General features: G+C 44.0%; 1 protein-coding gene across 2 annotated transcripts in view; it reads right to left on the bottom strand.

The window, feature by feature from the left end:
• Window positions 1-12,143, bottom strand: part of dennd2c (DENN/MADD domain containing 2C) — a 41,438-nt gene extending 29,295 nt beyond the window's left edge. For both annotated transcript variants that reach the window (XM_079489618.1, XM_079489619.1), the window contains exons 1-3: window positions 11,560-12,143; window positions 5,822-6,943; window positions 79-206 (exon numbers count right to left, since the gene is read on the bottom strand). In XM_079489618.1, the coding sequence (XP_079345744.1) occupies window positions 79-206; window positions 5,822-6,684 (991 nt within the window). In that variant the 5' untranslated portion in view covers window positions 6,685-6,943; window positions 11,560-12,143. The remainder of the gene's footprint in view (window positions 1-78; window positions 207-5,821; window positions 6,944-11,559) is intronic.
• Between the last annotated feature and the right edge of the window lie 2,775 nt (window positions 12,144-14,918).

Genomic DNA, 14,918 nt, shown 5'->3' with positions numbered 1-14,918 from the left:
CGGCCCGTGTGACTCGACCCCACGGCCCGTGTGACTCGACCCCACGGCCCGTGGTGTGACAGAGGAAGTGAAACTCACAGACTATGTCCTCATAAATGCTGTCGTCGGAGAAGGCGTGGTAGAGGCCGGAGGAGCGCCTGGACTCGTCTCCCAGCATGCCCTGCTGGCTCGTCAGATGCACCGCGTCCTCGTACTCAAAGGACTTCCTGCGAAGGACGGAAGGAGGGGAAGAGGCGGGGGGGACAATGAGAAACAGAGGCCTGGCTGATGTTGTCCCAAAGATAGCCTATACATACTGTAGTAGATCAGTGGTTCTTAAAGTGGGGTCCAGGGACCACCAGGGGTCCTCCTTGGGCAATATAGCAGCATCACAATCATTTTTACCACTTTATCCATTTATTATGTTATTTAAAAATCACACCCGTGTGAACTGAGTGGTGCAACTCCCCTCTCCCCCTGCCCCCCCCCCCCCCCCCCCTCTCTCTCTATCTTATTAGCAGGCAACAGTGCAGCACTATCTCTCTCTCTCTGTTTCTGGCACAACAGCGCCACTTTTGCCCCTACTGGTACTCATAGTCACATAGGTAGGTTAACACGGACATTGCTGTTCCTTGGAGTGGTTGCACCACTCAAAAATGGCGATCTACAAGGTCACAGCGTGTCGCTGCGAGCTTGTAAATCTGCTATTATTGATCAAACCCAAATTGTTTTGAATAACTTAGCATTTTCTTTTAAACACAAATGTTCTATTCTGGGGGTCCCTAGCCCAAAACATTTTCCCATGGGAGTCAAATACATTTTCATGTCGAGGGGTCCTTATCATGAACCACTGGCCTAGATCAGGGCTTCCCAAACCTTTTCAGCTTATGAGACCCAAAAGGTACATTTGGTGTCTCCCTGAGACGCGAAAGGTACAAAATTAATTCGATTTCAAAAATAGATTTTAAAAAAAAAGAACAAATATGTTGCGATAGGACGTTGTGAGCTGGTAGATTTTCACTATTTTTGAAAATGTATGGAAATGTAGTCCTTTGGAAAAAAAATATATATATATGTTATGATTATTATTATTGAAAATCTTTTGAAATTATGTAAAGAAAGATATTTACCCACAACCCAAAGAAATGGGTCCCGACCCATTGTTTGGGGAACATTGGCCTAGATAGTTGCTATTGTTCTCTCTCTAGTCATTGTCTTTGTGGTTTGTCCAAAGAGCCACTCGATTGGCTAGACTTCCATATGTTGATATGAAGCACTGGGTTGGGTTGGTTTACATTGTAACCTTCAACCTGCTGTCCCTAGTCTGGGCATGTCATTATAGGCAAAGATTACTTATATAATAAAAGAAAATCACGCTGTGTTGTGAGCCTGTAGATCAGCTACTGTCACTGCACATGACAGCGCGGTGGGACAAAGTATAAATCAGGCTTAACCCACTTTGACCTGAGATCAGATTCTAAAAATGTCTTCTACATCCTGACAGTTTTCTGTCAGTCGTTCTTCGATTTTTCAAAAATAGCAGACCTACAAGCTCGTAGCGCGCCACTCGGTGGCGCGCTATGAGCTTGTAGATCTGCTATTTTTCAATAGCTAAAGCACAACATAATGCTAACACCAAAAGGGGTTCCCGCACAAAATGGGTTAAGTGTCGGTTAACCACATGAACCCTATAGCATCCCTATTCTGGGGGCGAAAATTCTGAAAAATTGATATTTAGAGGGAAAGATGAGGGGGCCTAGTATTATAGACTCCTGTGGTACTCAAGTCAACTACTGTATAAAGTATATAGCAGGGGTCTTCAAGGTTTTTCAGGACAAGGACCCCTCAGCTGAGAGAGAGATGAAGCAAAAAAAGGGAACCCCCCCCCCCCCCCACCACTACATACATAAAAAGTGTAATCTGCAACACAATTTTAACATACAATATTATTGTATATTAAAATTGTGTTGCAGATTAAACTTTTTCATACACAGATAGCTTCACTGACTATCAGTGTATTTTCAGAGATTTGATCTTTGGCACTGTAGTTGTTGTTTTGCTCCTTTTTCACCTCTACATGCTCACAACACCTCGAAGCACGAGGGAACCCCTTTTGGTGTTAGCATTATGTTATGCTTTAGCTATTGAAAAATAGCAGATCTACAAGCTCATAGCGCGCCACCGAGTGGCGCGCTATGAGCTTGTAGGTCTGCTATTTTTGAAAAATCGAAGAACGACTGACATAGAAACATAGCTTTTTCAGAAAACTGTCAGAATGTAGAGGACATTTTTAGAATCTGATCTCCGGTCAAAATGGGTTAATACACATTGACATTTGAGACTAAAAGTAAGCAATAAACCAAGAGTTTATAAATTAATTTTAGACCAGCACGGATACATGCGGTCCAGAATCTCCAGATGTGTGCTTGTTGTTGCTTCTCAAACGGTGTGCCGTGAGTCCAGGTGTGCCTTGGGATGTTGTGACGACCACACATTAGTACTACATCTATTATACAAGTGAAAACATGTGCGCAACACAATACCCAAAGTCACCAGCTACTACGTCACTGACACGCTGGGTGCCGACACGCTGGGAGCCGAAGCAGGAGCAACACACACTGCAACAACACACTAACACGTCACACACTTACCCTCCGCGTCGATCCACGGCTATCTCCTCATGTCGCGCCGCACGCCCACACTCAACACCACCCGCGTAAAAATTGTCATTGCACTGCCACTAAAGCCGGCTCCCGTCCACACTCGCAAACAATATCAATATCAATAATAAACACAAACACGCCACAAGCACCGACACCCCCGCCTAATTTGTTGCCACGTCTATGAAAACAAGCACAGAAAAAATGCCATTCAACACGCTACTTACACACACTACCACTCGCTTACAATACGCGGACCTGGCAACACTACATTCCCTCTCCCATTTGCTCAAAGCCCACCACGTGACCCACACACACACATACCCATCCAAAAGAATGTGTCACTCTCTCGGTTCTGCACCGCTGCTGGAGAAGTATAGCACTGTCGAAGGCAGCGCAACTAAACCCCCCCCCCCCCCCCCCCACACACACCCCAGAGAGGGAGGAGAGAGAAGACAGCGAGAGAGAGAGAGCGCGCACACGTCTTCACCCCAGCGAGGGAGGGAGGGACAGAGAAAGGGAGAGAGATAGAGAAAGACACAGCTTTCCAGTCCTTACATTTTTTCTCACATTTACCAGCAGAAAAGTGAGCAAAGTAGTGTGCCCTGAAACTTTCTTGGAAAGAAATGTGCATGTTGCCTGCACTGGCAGCCAGCAGCGATGTAAGATGAGCCTGTGCATTTCACGGTTTTCACCCTATATAACTTGAACGCATAGGCAATCAAGTCAAGACCATTAATTAATGACAGCTGTGTAGGGGTGACGATTGCGTGATGCTTCTATGTACAGGATTCTATAGGTCACCACTTTTGGTGTGACCCACGGCTTCTGTTTCTGTTTACAATGCGTTGTCAACACCTGCTGAGTTGACAAAGACTGACAGATTTTGGAGAAGACTGATAGTTTATCCTTTAGTAATTAGCCTGTGGAAGTATTCACACTAGGCTACTTTTGCATTTATTGGGATTGGCCATTTGGGGAAAGGAGGAGCTCCACAACACCACATTGGTAGGCTCAAGGGGCTGCATTTTCTTCCCTCTCGAGGGTGGGATGATGTGAGCCCCTGCAGCAGGCTAGGGTCCGGGAGCCCCGCTCAGGTTAGCGGGAAAGGACCGCGGGGTGCGGCTTGACAGGTTTTTTTATAAGTAAAGTATTAAAACAAAACAAAAATTAAAATATATATATATATATAATAATAAAATTAAATTTACGTCATATTTAGGGGAATTTCCACCTAATTTCTCCGTTCATCGTCAATGGCAAATATTGAGACGTGTGGGGACTAAAGCTGTATATAGGATAGGAGGGCCCTCAAACACATCATTTGCTAACTTTTCATCGTGCTTCTAAAATACATTCTGTGCGACTAGATTTTCCCATTTAGTCGCACACGTGCTACTTGGACAAATGCTAAGCGTCGAGCCGTGCGCGCGCACGCGCTGCAACACAAAACGGCTGCATACAACGCGTGTCACTGTGGACTTCTGTATCTGTGGACTTCTGTATCGCAACGCGGGGCAACGCAACTCTGGGATGAGCGGGCCGAAGGCCCGCGAAATTCTAGTATTATACATCTGAAGGAAACATGACTGTGTTGTGTGTATAACATTTTCTTTTTACCAGCTGCTTCGTAGAAGCGGCAGGTCAGTGTTTACCTGGGAAACTTGCGACCGGTAGACGGTGTTGCCAAGTCTGCATATTTCCAGCCTAACGTGGATGAATTCACAGTTGCTTGCCTGGTTTGGTTTTTGGAAGCTGCTTAGCTTATTTCTGTCACCACTGGCAACAACCCATAACATCCCATCGTCTGCAAGGCATGGCTAGTCGAGCAGTTCTGATTGGCTGCCTCGTCTCCAGCCATGTTGCCTCAGAATTCTTTAGGGTCACTAATTTGAGCATAACAGCGGAGCGCAGCTAAAAGGTGGCATAACGTCAGCAGCAGACCCACAGATAATAATAATGCAGCTGGTAATTAATTGATTTAATCAATTTGGGCTTGTTTCACAACGATATATCAATACTTTGTGTACACTGATTTACCAATACAGAGGCAAATTATCCCACCAAAAAAAACGAAATGATATATATTTAACCACTTTCAACCTGGTGTCCCTATTTTTGAGGGGCGCTATAGCCCCTCCTATATACAGGTTTAATGTTTGTGTTTAGTTCAATGTTTGTTTTAAAAACGCCATTGACAATGAAGGGAAAATGTACGTCATCTTGTCCCTAAGACAAACATTAAATGCCATTAACAATAAAGAGAATTTAATGTTTGTTTTGACACCGTTTGTTTTACATCATCATTACATCACCTAATCATTGAATCATTGAATTCCCTCCTCGATGTTGTAAGATGATAAGAGCGCCCCTCACTTCACACGGGTGTGATTTTTTTTATCTACAAGCTTGCAAAACACATTGCATTCCAAGAAAAGAAAACATGTTGATGGCAATGATACCAGCAGAGAGTGGACATGGCGTGGAGGACACAAAGCAGGGAACTGTACTGCTGGAAGATGAGTCACCAAATCAGAGTCATCTGTGTATGAGTGACTTAATACCCGTTTCCCTAAAGCCTTGATGGTATCAGTGGCTGATTGAGTGACAGTGTGTCTGTGTACATGCCGACAAAATGACCAAAAGTGAACCCGGTATCCTTGGCTGCTCCACAACTAGGCCATGTCCAGACAATGGAGTGCGACGCTACCACAGATCATGTGACACCGCTCCTAGAATCCGGCCAGCAGCCAGACTCTGAGAGCACTGTCCCTCACAGAGCTCTCGATGAGGACCAGATGGGGATGGGGATTATATCCCCCCCATACTGGGATGGGATCCCCCAGGATGAAGTGGCTACTGGCTAATGTTGCCCTGGAAAGGGAAGTCTGGAACTGTTGCCCCACACGACCTGACTCCGGATAAGCAGTTGACGTCAAGGTAGATGAATGGAGTAGGCTTACTAGGCTAGAGGAGATGTTTTGGTTTGTGTGTTTTACAAAAGGTGCGTTTTCTTTCAGCATTCACTTTGTGAAAAAAAACACATCATTCAGATCAAAATGACTGAGAGAGCTCCCCCTCCACTAGGAAATGTTATACACACACAACATCATGTTTCCTTCATAACCAATATTAAAATGGCTTACTTTTCCACCATACTTCACCAAAGCGTCATCGCTCACCTGTTCTTCTTGTGTCTTGAGAGGCCGTTGGTCTTAGCAGCAGGACATGGAGGGAGTGGTAAGCTAGGTGGCTGAGCTATTCCACCTCTCTTAGGCCTGAATCTGCGGTCCCACTGCGCCAAACATTCCGTCCTGTCGCCAGCTCCCCGATATTGGAAAGTTCGTTGTGGTTTGGGTGGAGCAGGCGGAAGGTCTCCAGAGGATTCTCTAGCTTTATCCCATAATAGTTTGTCCCCCTCTAGTCTCCGCCAGAAACCTCTAGAAGTGTAGAAGTTCCCCGAGGGCATGGTGTCCTCTTGGTCATCCGCTAATGGAGGTAGGAGCTCCGAAACCACCTCACCATCCAAGAGGCAGTCGACCTTCAGCTCGCCGTTGGTTGTAATGATTTGTGTCACAGAACAGTCAGAAGTGTCTCCGTCCACTTTAGGAGAGGACTGTAAATGTGCTACGACTAGTGGCTGTATTTGTGGAACTGTGTTTGCGATTACATCGGGACAGTTCTGCTGCTGTGGCGGCTCAGACCTTCTGCCAGGCGGTGCAGTTTGAACTTCCCGGAAATCCAAACCCAGGCTTTTTGTTTTAGAAAGGACCCCTTTGCCTTGGGGTACCCTTCCCAAGCCATCGCCGCAGAGTCCGTCGTCCCCCGAAACAGTTCGTGCTAAGACCGGAGCGTGTGCTTTGATGTCAGCATTCTGGCTGCAGCGGCCCTCCCACTGGGAGATCTTCTGCCTGATGCTCATGCCCTGGTCCTGAGCATGGGGCTTCGCCGTAGGAGGGGCCTGCCAGGCCAAAGTGGTCCGTACCTGCAGGCCACTGACCCCTCTCCCCCCTCGCCTCACCTGCTCAGGCCCCAGAGCCAGCATGTCGAGAGGGGGCTTGCGGCAAGCTCACCCCCACTTCTCCATTGCTGAATGCAAAGTGATTGTCCTTTAAAAAAAAATCAAGAAAAAGAAAAAAGCTGTACAGAAACACTGTTGACCCAGTGTGTCTGCCTGCTATCATTTATTCCAGAACAGAGAGGTATGGTAAATACCATAGGGTTTCGAGGTGGAAGCGTTTTTTTCACACGGCTTGTTGTTCTAACACACGCCGATCTTCCCCTCGTCTCCGTTCACAAAGAACCTGAAAAGCAGACAAGACACAAGAATTACTCATTGATCACTGTACACTAAAAACAAGTCAAGACAGCATGCGGGGGGTGGGGGCCGACGGCATTACTCTGTGATCTAGGAGGAAGCTACCGGTCTTACAAGTGCACTTAAGCCCTAGTATGGGATGTGCATGGAACCACAGTCGACATCAGGAAGGATGGACTCCTGTCAAGGTCATCAGCCAAAAATAAATCCAAGCGGCCGTAAGGCAGGCCAGCGACAAGAGACAAGAACTCACTGCTGCACTGAGCGGTGACATGCAACCGTGTCTAATCCGTCTGTCCGTCTGGACTCTGGATCTGACCACAACCTCCTCTAACCCATGAGAAACAGACCTCCCTGTAGCTACTTCTCCGAAGCCACGCATCTGGCCAATTATGCAACGATGCCAATGATAAAATAAAATAAAACATTTAATTAAATTTAGTCTTCTCTCAAAAGATGTCTTTCAGGCATTTTAACTATTTTGTTACAGTGGTTTAGAGGCAGCAACACACATGCATATTGAACACACACAAGAGGCAGGCACTGACACACAAAATGGGGCATAATGGAGGTTTCGGGTAAATGAAACCCGACAACCACACAAGAGGATCAAAGCTATCCAAAGACACTGACTGAAGCTAGTATGAAGTTATTATAGGTAAACCAAGCTGGTTATTTCTTAACGTTATCAGAGCAGCCCGTCGTGCACAGGTTTTCAAAGTAGGGGAGCAATTGGACAGGAGAGGAAAATGAAAAATAAATAAACAAATGATGTCATACTACAGTATATTATTATTATTATACTATTCAAATGTAACCATTATGAACCTGGCAATCCAATGTTGGTTATTTCTGTCACGTTGTCAAACTTTTACAATTTCCCAAATTTCCAAAAAATACCATAAATGGAAGATCTAAAAGAGCACAACGTGCGCACATTGCAAAACACGTTGCATTTTAGCCAGAGCGGTACGGGTATAACGGACTATTTGGGGCTTCCTTGGCATGGAACACATGCATTTTAATGAAATGTTGCAGCGTCATCTATGACTCACATTCCCTACCTCAGCACCAATGTGGTTACCGTGTGCGCTTGTTGTGGCAGCAACTCGCACGCTGGCACGCAACCCAACCACTTGGACACGTTGCACATAGAATCGAAAAGCTGTAAGCATTTACTGTACTAGAGAAGGGGAGATGGGGTAAAATTCCACGGCAGCAGCTCATGATCATAATAATTCTATGTGCCACATTCCAGCAGGGCGGTCGGTCGCACAGGGAGGAGGGAGGCTGCTGCCCAACGCGTTTCAGCAGAGACAGTCGGTCAGTCAAGCCTGCGAATGATGTCTTTGTTTGGTCTGACCTAAATCTAGTGTATGCCCGCTGGAATGTCACTCAATCACTGACAGGCCCCATCCCCACAATGAAAAATGCCACTACTACAACTCTCTCTCTGACCCACTTGCATTATTTGTCTGTCTGTCTGTGTGTGTTCGGTTAAGTATGTTACACAGGAAAGCCTGACTTGAGTTTCCTGAGATACAGGAAGAGGGATCGGCGGACAGTCCATAATTATGGTGCGGGGAGATTTGCACCCAGTTACTTATACAACCGCTGATTTTTTAGCTATGTTTAGGTCAGCTCATATGATCCCAACCCTTTTGACCAAATCAAACGTTTCCTCTGAAGTACAGTAAGTCTACAAATACTTCTGGCAACGTTATAAACTGAGGAGGCCAAGATTCACAACACAAACATGAAAACATCCATTCTTTCCCATGGCTTGCAGCTGCTAGTGGATTTTGACACACTTTCATATAGCATCCAAGCGCTCAACAGGGAGGCTCTAATAGTCCATTCCCAACATTTTTCCTGCTGTGATGTGACCCACCTGTGGAAGCACTTTTGACCCAGGACTCACCAAATATTTTGTGCATAAGGAATACATTCTCATTACCACCATGTCCAAAATAAATCAGATAATAAACATTTCTGTATTGCTATACGTACTCTATGCATATGCATATTGATTATGCATATTAATATATGCATAGAGTACACTATGTTGTATGACACATCCAATACAGTATGTTTTTAACAGACATGTCAAGATCACATTTATTTAAAATTAAATATTACATTCAGTTTACATACAAATTGGTAAGTAAACCTATTGAACAAGTATTAAGATTCAAGTACTGTGTTACTTAATCATAGCTTGGCTTAAAATGTTGTCAAGCTTAAACAATACCCACTGAAAAGGTGAACAATAAATTGTGCATTTTGTTTCTCTACATAAAATGAAATTGAATCATGTGGACCTCAGGATCTACACGGGAAGAACGGTTTGGCTCCATTGTGGATCTGGGACTTCATGTGGCCATCCTGTGACATCAATCATGTGTATGACATATCTTTCCTAAGACATTCAGAATTTGGCTAATATTTCAGCACAAACCGATCCTCATTGACTTCCGTTAGAAAATGATGAATGTTATGTGCATAATAATGTGTGGACGTACATTTATTTTTGGCCTACTGACATCATGCACAAGAACTGCTGCGCTGATCGATGCAGCTGTGAGCCACTCTACAGTCTGAAGACCACTGTTCTATATTTAAGAGGGGTCCTTCAACCTTTTCAGGCTGGAACCCCCCACCCCGACAAGCACTTGGAATGTACAGTAGGAGTTGAGGGCATTACATTTAGTTTGCTCTCGATAAATATCGTGAAAATAGCAGATCTACAAGCTCACAAGTCACAATGTCTCGCAATCGACTATTTTCACATTCGTGGCCTCTTTCTAATATTATTTGACAATTTGGCCAATGATGTATGACCAGTACTTTATAGTATAGTTTGTATTACTTTTGATGCCGTAATGGACTAATGGTCTTTTTCTTTTAGGTATTAAAAATGACTTAAAAGTCCTTAAATTGTCACTTCTGTCATCTTTGGGGTCTGCTCCAAAATCATGTGGGGACCCCCCTAGGGGTCCTGACCCACAGGTTGAGAACCAGTGTTCTGTTGTTCTACAACCTACAACACCAGATGATGACTCATAACCTGAAGGCTGGCCAGAATAGGTAGTATTTAAGTAAGTAAGTAAGTAGGTAGTAAAAGTTGTGAACTGGGGGACAGACACCCTCTGGGGTTTTTTTATAGTCAAACTGACTCATTCAGGTACGAAACACAGACACAAAAGCTATGAATCCCCCGGTGCCTTGTCATCACCTGGCAGCTAAATTAAACCCTAATTGCACCTTCAAAACAGCCACAAAACGCCCTCCTACAAGAAATGCTGCGTGACGAAACTTGCCCCTGAAGGTGGGGTGCTGTTAAAGTGGTGGTTTACCATAAACAGTGACGGTTAATGCCATAATGAAACTACCCTTTCAGGTTTAATTAACTGCCCGCATAAAAGGAAACGTGTGCCTATATACACAGTAACTTGCTGCATAATGTATCTTAATGTGAGCCACCTGAACAGTGTCTAGAAGAATTCTGCTCGGGGGCTGACAGGTTCACAGAAGGGTGTGATGTTATCATTCATTCGAGACAGTTGAAATGATCTGTGCATGCCATGAGCAGTTATGGTGCGAGTGTGAGTAAAAGGCTGAGGAGCCCAAATGCATATCAGGACTCAGCAAAAACCTACGATAACTTGTGTTGTTTTTAATAATGTGGCAGACAGCGCTGTCATCTGACAGATGGATGATGAATTTAGGCCTCAGCACTGATTGGTTTTCAACTCAAATCAGCTGATTGAGCAGTTATAAAAGCCTTATATAAGCTCAATAACAACAACAGACTTTCACAATCATTTGGTAGTAGCCTATACTACTGTAGACTAACATTTGGACAATTAGATAATGAAAATACTAAAAGTAGTAATAAGGAGCATAATCTATTCAAGCAACAATCTGGAACTATTTAATACGTTATTTTAATGGCCCTTTTTACCTCCTTTATGATGATGATTTCCTGTTTTTTGGCTATAGAAGTGTATATTTGTCTCTAAATGTAATGATGAATTGAACAAGGTGGACCCTCGTGTAAACAAGTCTAGTGCTTTTTTGGTTGTCCACTCACAGTTTTTTGTATGGAGTTGTGCTTGAAATGTACTGTAATTCTGCAAACTGTTAATAAATACTTCAATCAAAAACATATAGAACCACTACACTAGGCAGCACACGTGGTCTCCCTACAGTTCCATTAAGAAACAGACCCTGGACCTGGTGTCGGGCAGGACATTTAGTTGACAAGTAATACTACCATTATAAGCCCAATATTTCCCTTGGGACAGATATTGGGCGTAAACTTACGGACTGCACCTTTAACACAATGAATGTCGATATCCCCACTGTGAAAAGGATCTATTCTATAGGGATGAATTGGAAACATTTCGTGTGTGTGTGTGTGTGTGTGTGTGTGTGTGTGTGTGTGTGTGTGTGTGTGTGTGTGTGTGTCTGTGTCTGTGTGTCTGTGTGTGTGTGTGTGTGTGTGTGTGTGTGTGTGTGTGTGTGTCTCTCTTCTGTGTGTGTGTGTGTGTGTGTGTGTGTGTGTGTGTGTGTGTGTGTGTGTGTGTGTGTGCGTGTTACCTCTGTGCGGGTTGAGAGATGAATGCATGTACTTATTGTCCACTGATCGCATTAGCAGGAGATTCAAACTTCAGAAGAACAGAGCCTGTCTGTCGCCGTCATTGCAAAAAAAACCACAATCCCCACTACCGTACGGTTTGAACTTTGAAGAAATGAGGAACAAAGTTCATCTTCTTTCTTCTTCCTCCTTCTGCGGCTTCCCGATCATCATTATTATTATGATGAAAAGCAAACGCCGTTTCATTCCGTGTGTCTGTCGGCTTCTCTGTTATTCCATGTTCACTCCATCGCTCCTCCTGCTCTTTCTTCTGTTTCTCTCAGTCGGGTCGGTGGGAGGAAATATTGGCATTAGCTGCTGGAGGCTAAAAGCGCTAGCGCTGCTGTGCTGTGGCTAAATAAATTGCAAAGAGCTTTAAAATACACTTAATCCAGTGTACTGTCAAGTCATGGAGATGGAGTAAAAAGAGATATAGTCCTTTTGAAAGAAAACTCGCATTCTAGAAATGTAATATTCCTGTATAAACTTTTAAACTACACCTAAGCAGCCAGTCAGACAGACAGTCCTGTGTGTGCCTCAGTGCTGCTGCACTAGTGTGAGAGAGTTTGGTTGGGAAATCTTCCACATTGATCCAAGAGTGACGTCACCATCATCATCTTCATCATCCACAGCTGTCACAGCTGGCAGAGAGCCATGCATGACCAAGACCATCCATTAATTGAACTTACACTGCAGTTGTGCAACTGCAAATGTAACCAAATGGACCCTATAGTTTCACAATCTGTACATTTCCTAACTATGTCAGACAGTCATTTAGGGGGGGGGGGGGGGGCTGGAACCATGTGAACCACCAAAGAATGACGTCACCACTATCTTCTTTTTCTTCATCACCACCACCATCGTCATCATATCAGCTGTCACTACTGGCAGAGAGCCAGGCTGCCAGCAGTGACAGAGACGACACCTTTCTTCAGAAGTTTAACACACACACGCGCGCGCGCACACACACACACACACACACACACACACACACACACACACACACACACACACACACACACACAGAGAGAGAGAGAGAGAGAAATCAAGAACAGTGGATCTATGCCGTAATTCAGAAGATAAGGTTGAATGAATCTAGATTATATTAAGGATAAATGGGAAATATTCAGTAAAGTATATAAAAGAGCCCAAAGGGTATACATATTCAGTCAGACAATTCACCCCGAAAGTGAAGACAACTCACCCCGAAAGTGCCCGAAAGTGAAGACAACTCACCCCGAAAGTGAAGACAACTCACCCCGAAAGTGAAGACAACTCACCCCGAAAGTGAAGACAACTCACCCCGAAAGTGCCCGAAAGTGAAGACAGCTCACCCCCGAAAGTGAAGACTAGTGAGTTGTCCGGACTTTCGGGGTGAGATGTCCGGACAACTCACTTGGAGGTGCAAAAAGGGTGAGTTGTCTTGTTACCACAGAGACCCCCCCAGTATATGGCCAGTGGCCACTGTTAGGGCAGTGATTCTCTTTTATCAATCAAGTTTTCTTCATACAGTACTAGGCCTATAATCTTCCACATAAAGGCAAGTGTACAAAAGTCACAGGACGGATTGCGGCAGCCCGAAAATCATAAAACGAAACATGCACTATACAGAACATAACAAAACACAAAACAAGGTAGGCTACATAAGACAAAACAAAACATGAACACAAAAACCACTAAACACTTGAGCGTGCACACACACACACACACACACACACACACACACACACACACACACACACACACACACACACACACACACACACACACACACACTTTGGATGGTGTATGAAATATTTCTCAATGGAAATGTCATGTGTTGAAAGCAGTGACATTGTGTATGTGGTACCACGCCTAGCCTGGCTAATAAGCCAGACTAATATCACACAACACTGTCGCGTAATCCGCCGGCAGGCAATTTTGTTTTGCCAACGGCTGATTCGGTGAATAAGCCAGGCTAGTACCACGCCTGTGCTGGTCGGATGATACAGCAGACCTCTGAATCACACGGAATTCTACACTGTAACGTCCTCAGTGTAAATAGCCTATAACTCTGACAGTGTACAAATGGAACCAAATGGACCTGCTGGTTCCATTGTACTGTAATGTACACAGAGTTACAAATGCATAAAAAGATAAGTGCACCTCGACTATACATTTATATACATAATAACATGCAAGTCTCAGGCGCTCCGAGTGCAGAGGGCCAATACAAGTTTGTGTTCTGTATACTTAAATATCCCTTGGTTTTTGATACTTTAGTCTGTTTCTGTCCCGGGTTCAGGACTGCTACTGCTACTACTACTAGTTCTGTCCTGGGTTCAGGACTGCTACTGCTACTGCTACTAGTTCCCAGCAGGATGTATAAAGACCTACTGTGTGTGTGTCGGATCAGTCCATACCATCCTGGCAGATTGATGCAGCATGGTGCTTTGTTAGAAAATGCACATTAAACTGCTCGTCCTAAAATGGAAACCTCCCCATAAACTTGAGGTCTCACAATGGATCCTCTCATTAATGGACATGATCTCTCTGGAACTCTCTATAGCTCGATCCAATGGGGCACAAGAAAACACACTTGACATCTTATCCACAGCATTAGAAACACTTAAATCATGCCAACATCTCTGATGACTGTTATTTTCTTTTCTTTTAATTTTCTTTTTCCAATGGTAAAGTACCTGTCTTGCTTTATTCATTATTATTATATTATTATTATGATTGTTTTTTATGTATTGTAATTTTGTATCTGTTTTGCTGTTCAACCTGTGGGGTGGGGGGGGGGGGGGGGGGTGGGGGAAACCCCCTTTTCTTTTAACAAAAAATAAAATAAAAACTTGATCACAAAAAAAGAAAATGCACATTAAAATGGATTTTTATTAGTTTCATTCATATACACGGTGTTGCTCCATAAGACACATCGCCACACTGACTTAACACATGTATGTATGTATAGACACATGGGAATAGGCTATACAAAACACTTCTTAAGATATCATATGTGGACAATATACAGCAGGGGTGGGCAACTTTGATGATGGAGAGGGCCACTAAATGTACACCCACTCACTCCCGGTGGCCACATTGCGTATCTGCACTCTCACCAGTAGTACACTGTAAACCCCATAACTCATAATCTATAATAGTCACAGATGTAAAAAGAAAGGGATATTAACAATTATTATTCAGTGTAACCTTTTCATTTCATTTCAAATACTTTTATACCGACTACTAAATACTACTACTAATATTAACTATATTGGACATAAATAATAAAATAGTAAACTTGCATGCTTGGAATTGGAACAGCTGGAATCAATAA

The sequence above is a fragment of the Electrona antarctica genome, assembly GCF_951216825.1.
Source record: "Electrona antarctica genome assembly, chromosome: 2".
NCBI classification, from domain to species: Eukaryota; Metazoa; Chordata; class Actinopteri; order Myctophiformes; family Myctophidae; genus Electrona; species Electrona antarctica.
The sequence above is the reverse complement of the archived record's forward strand: the minus strand, read 5'-3'. Positions and strand labels throughout refer to the sequence as shown.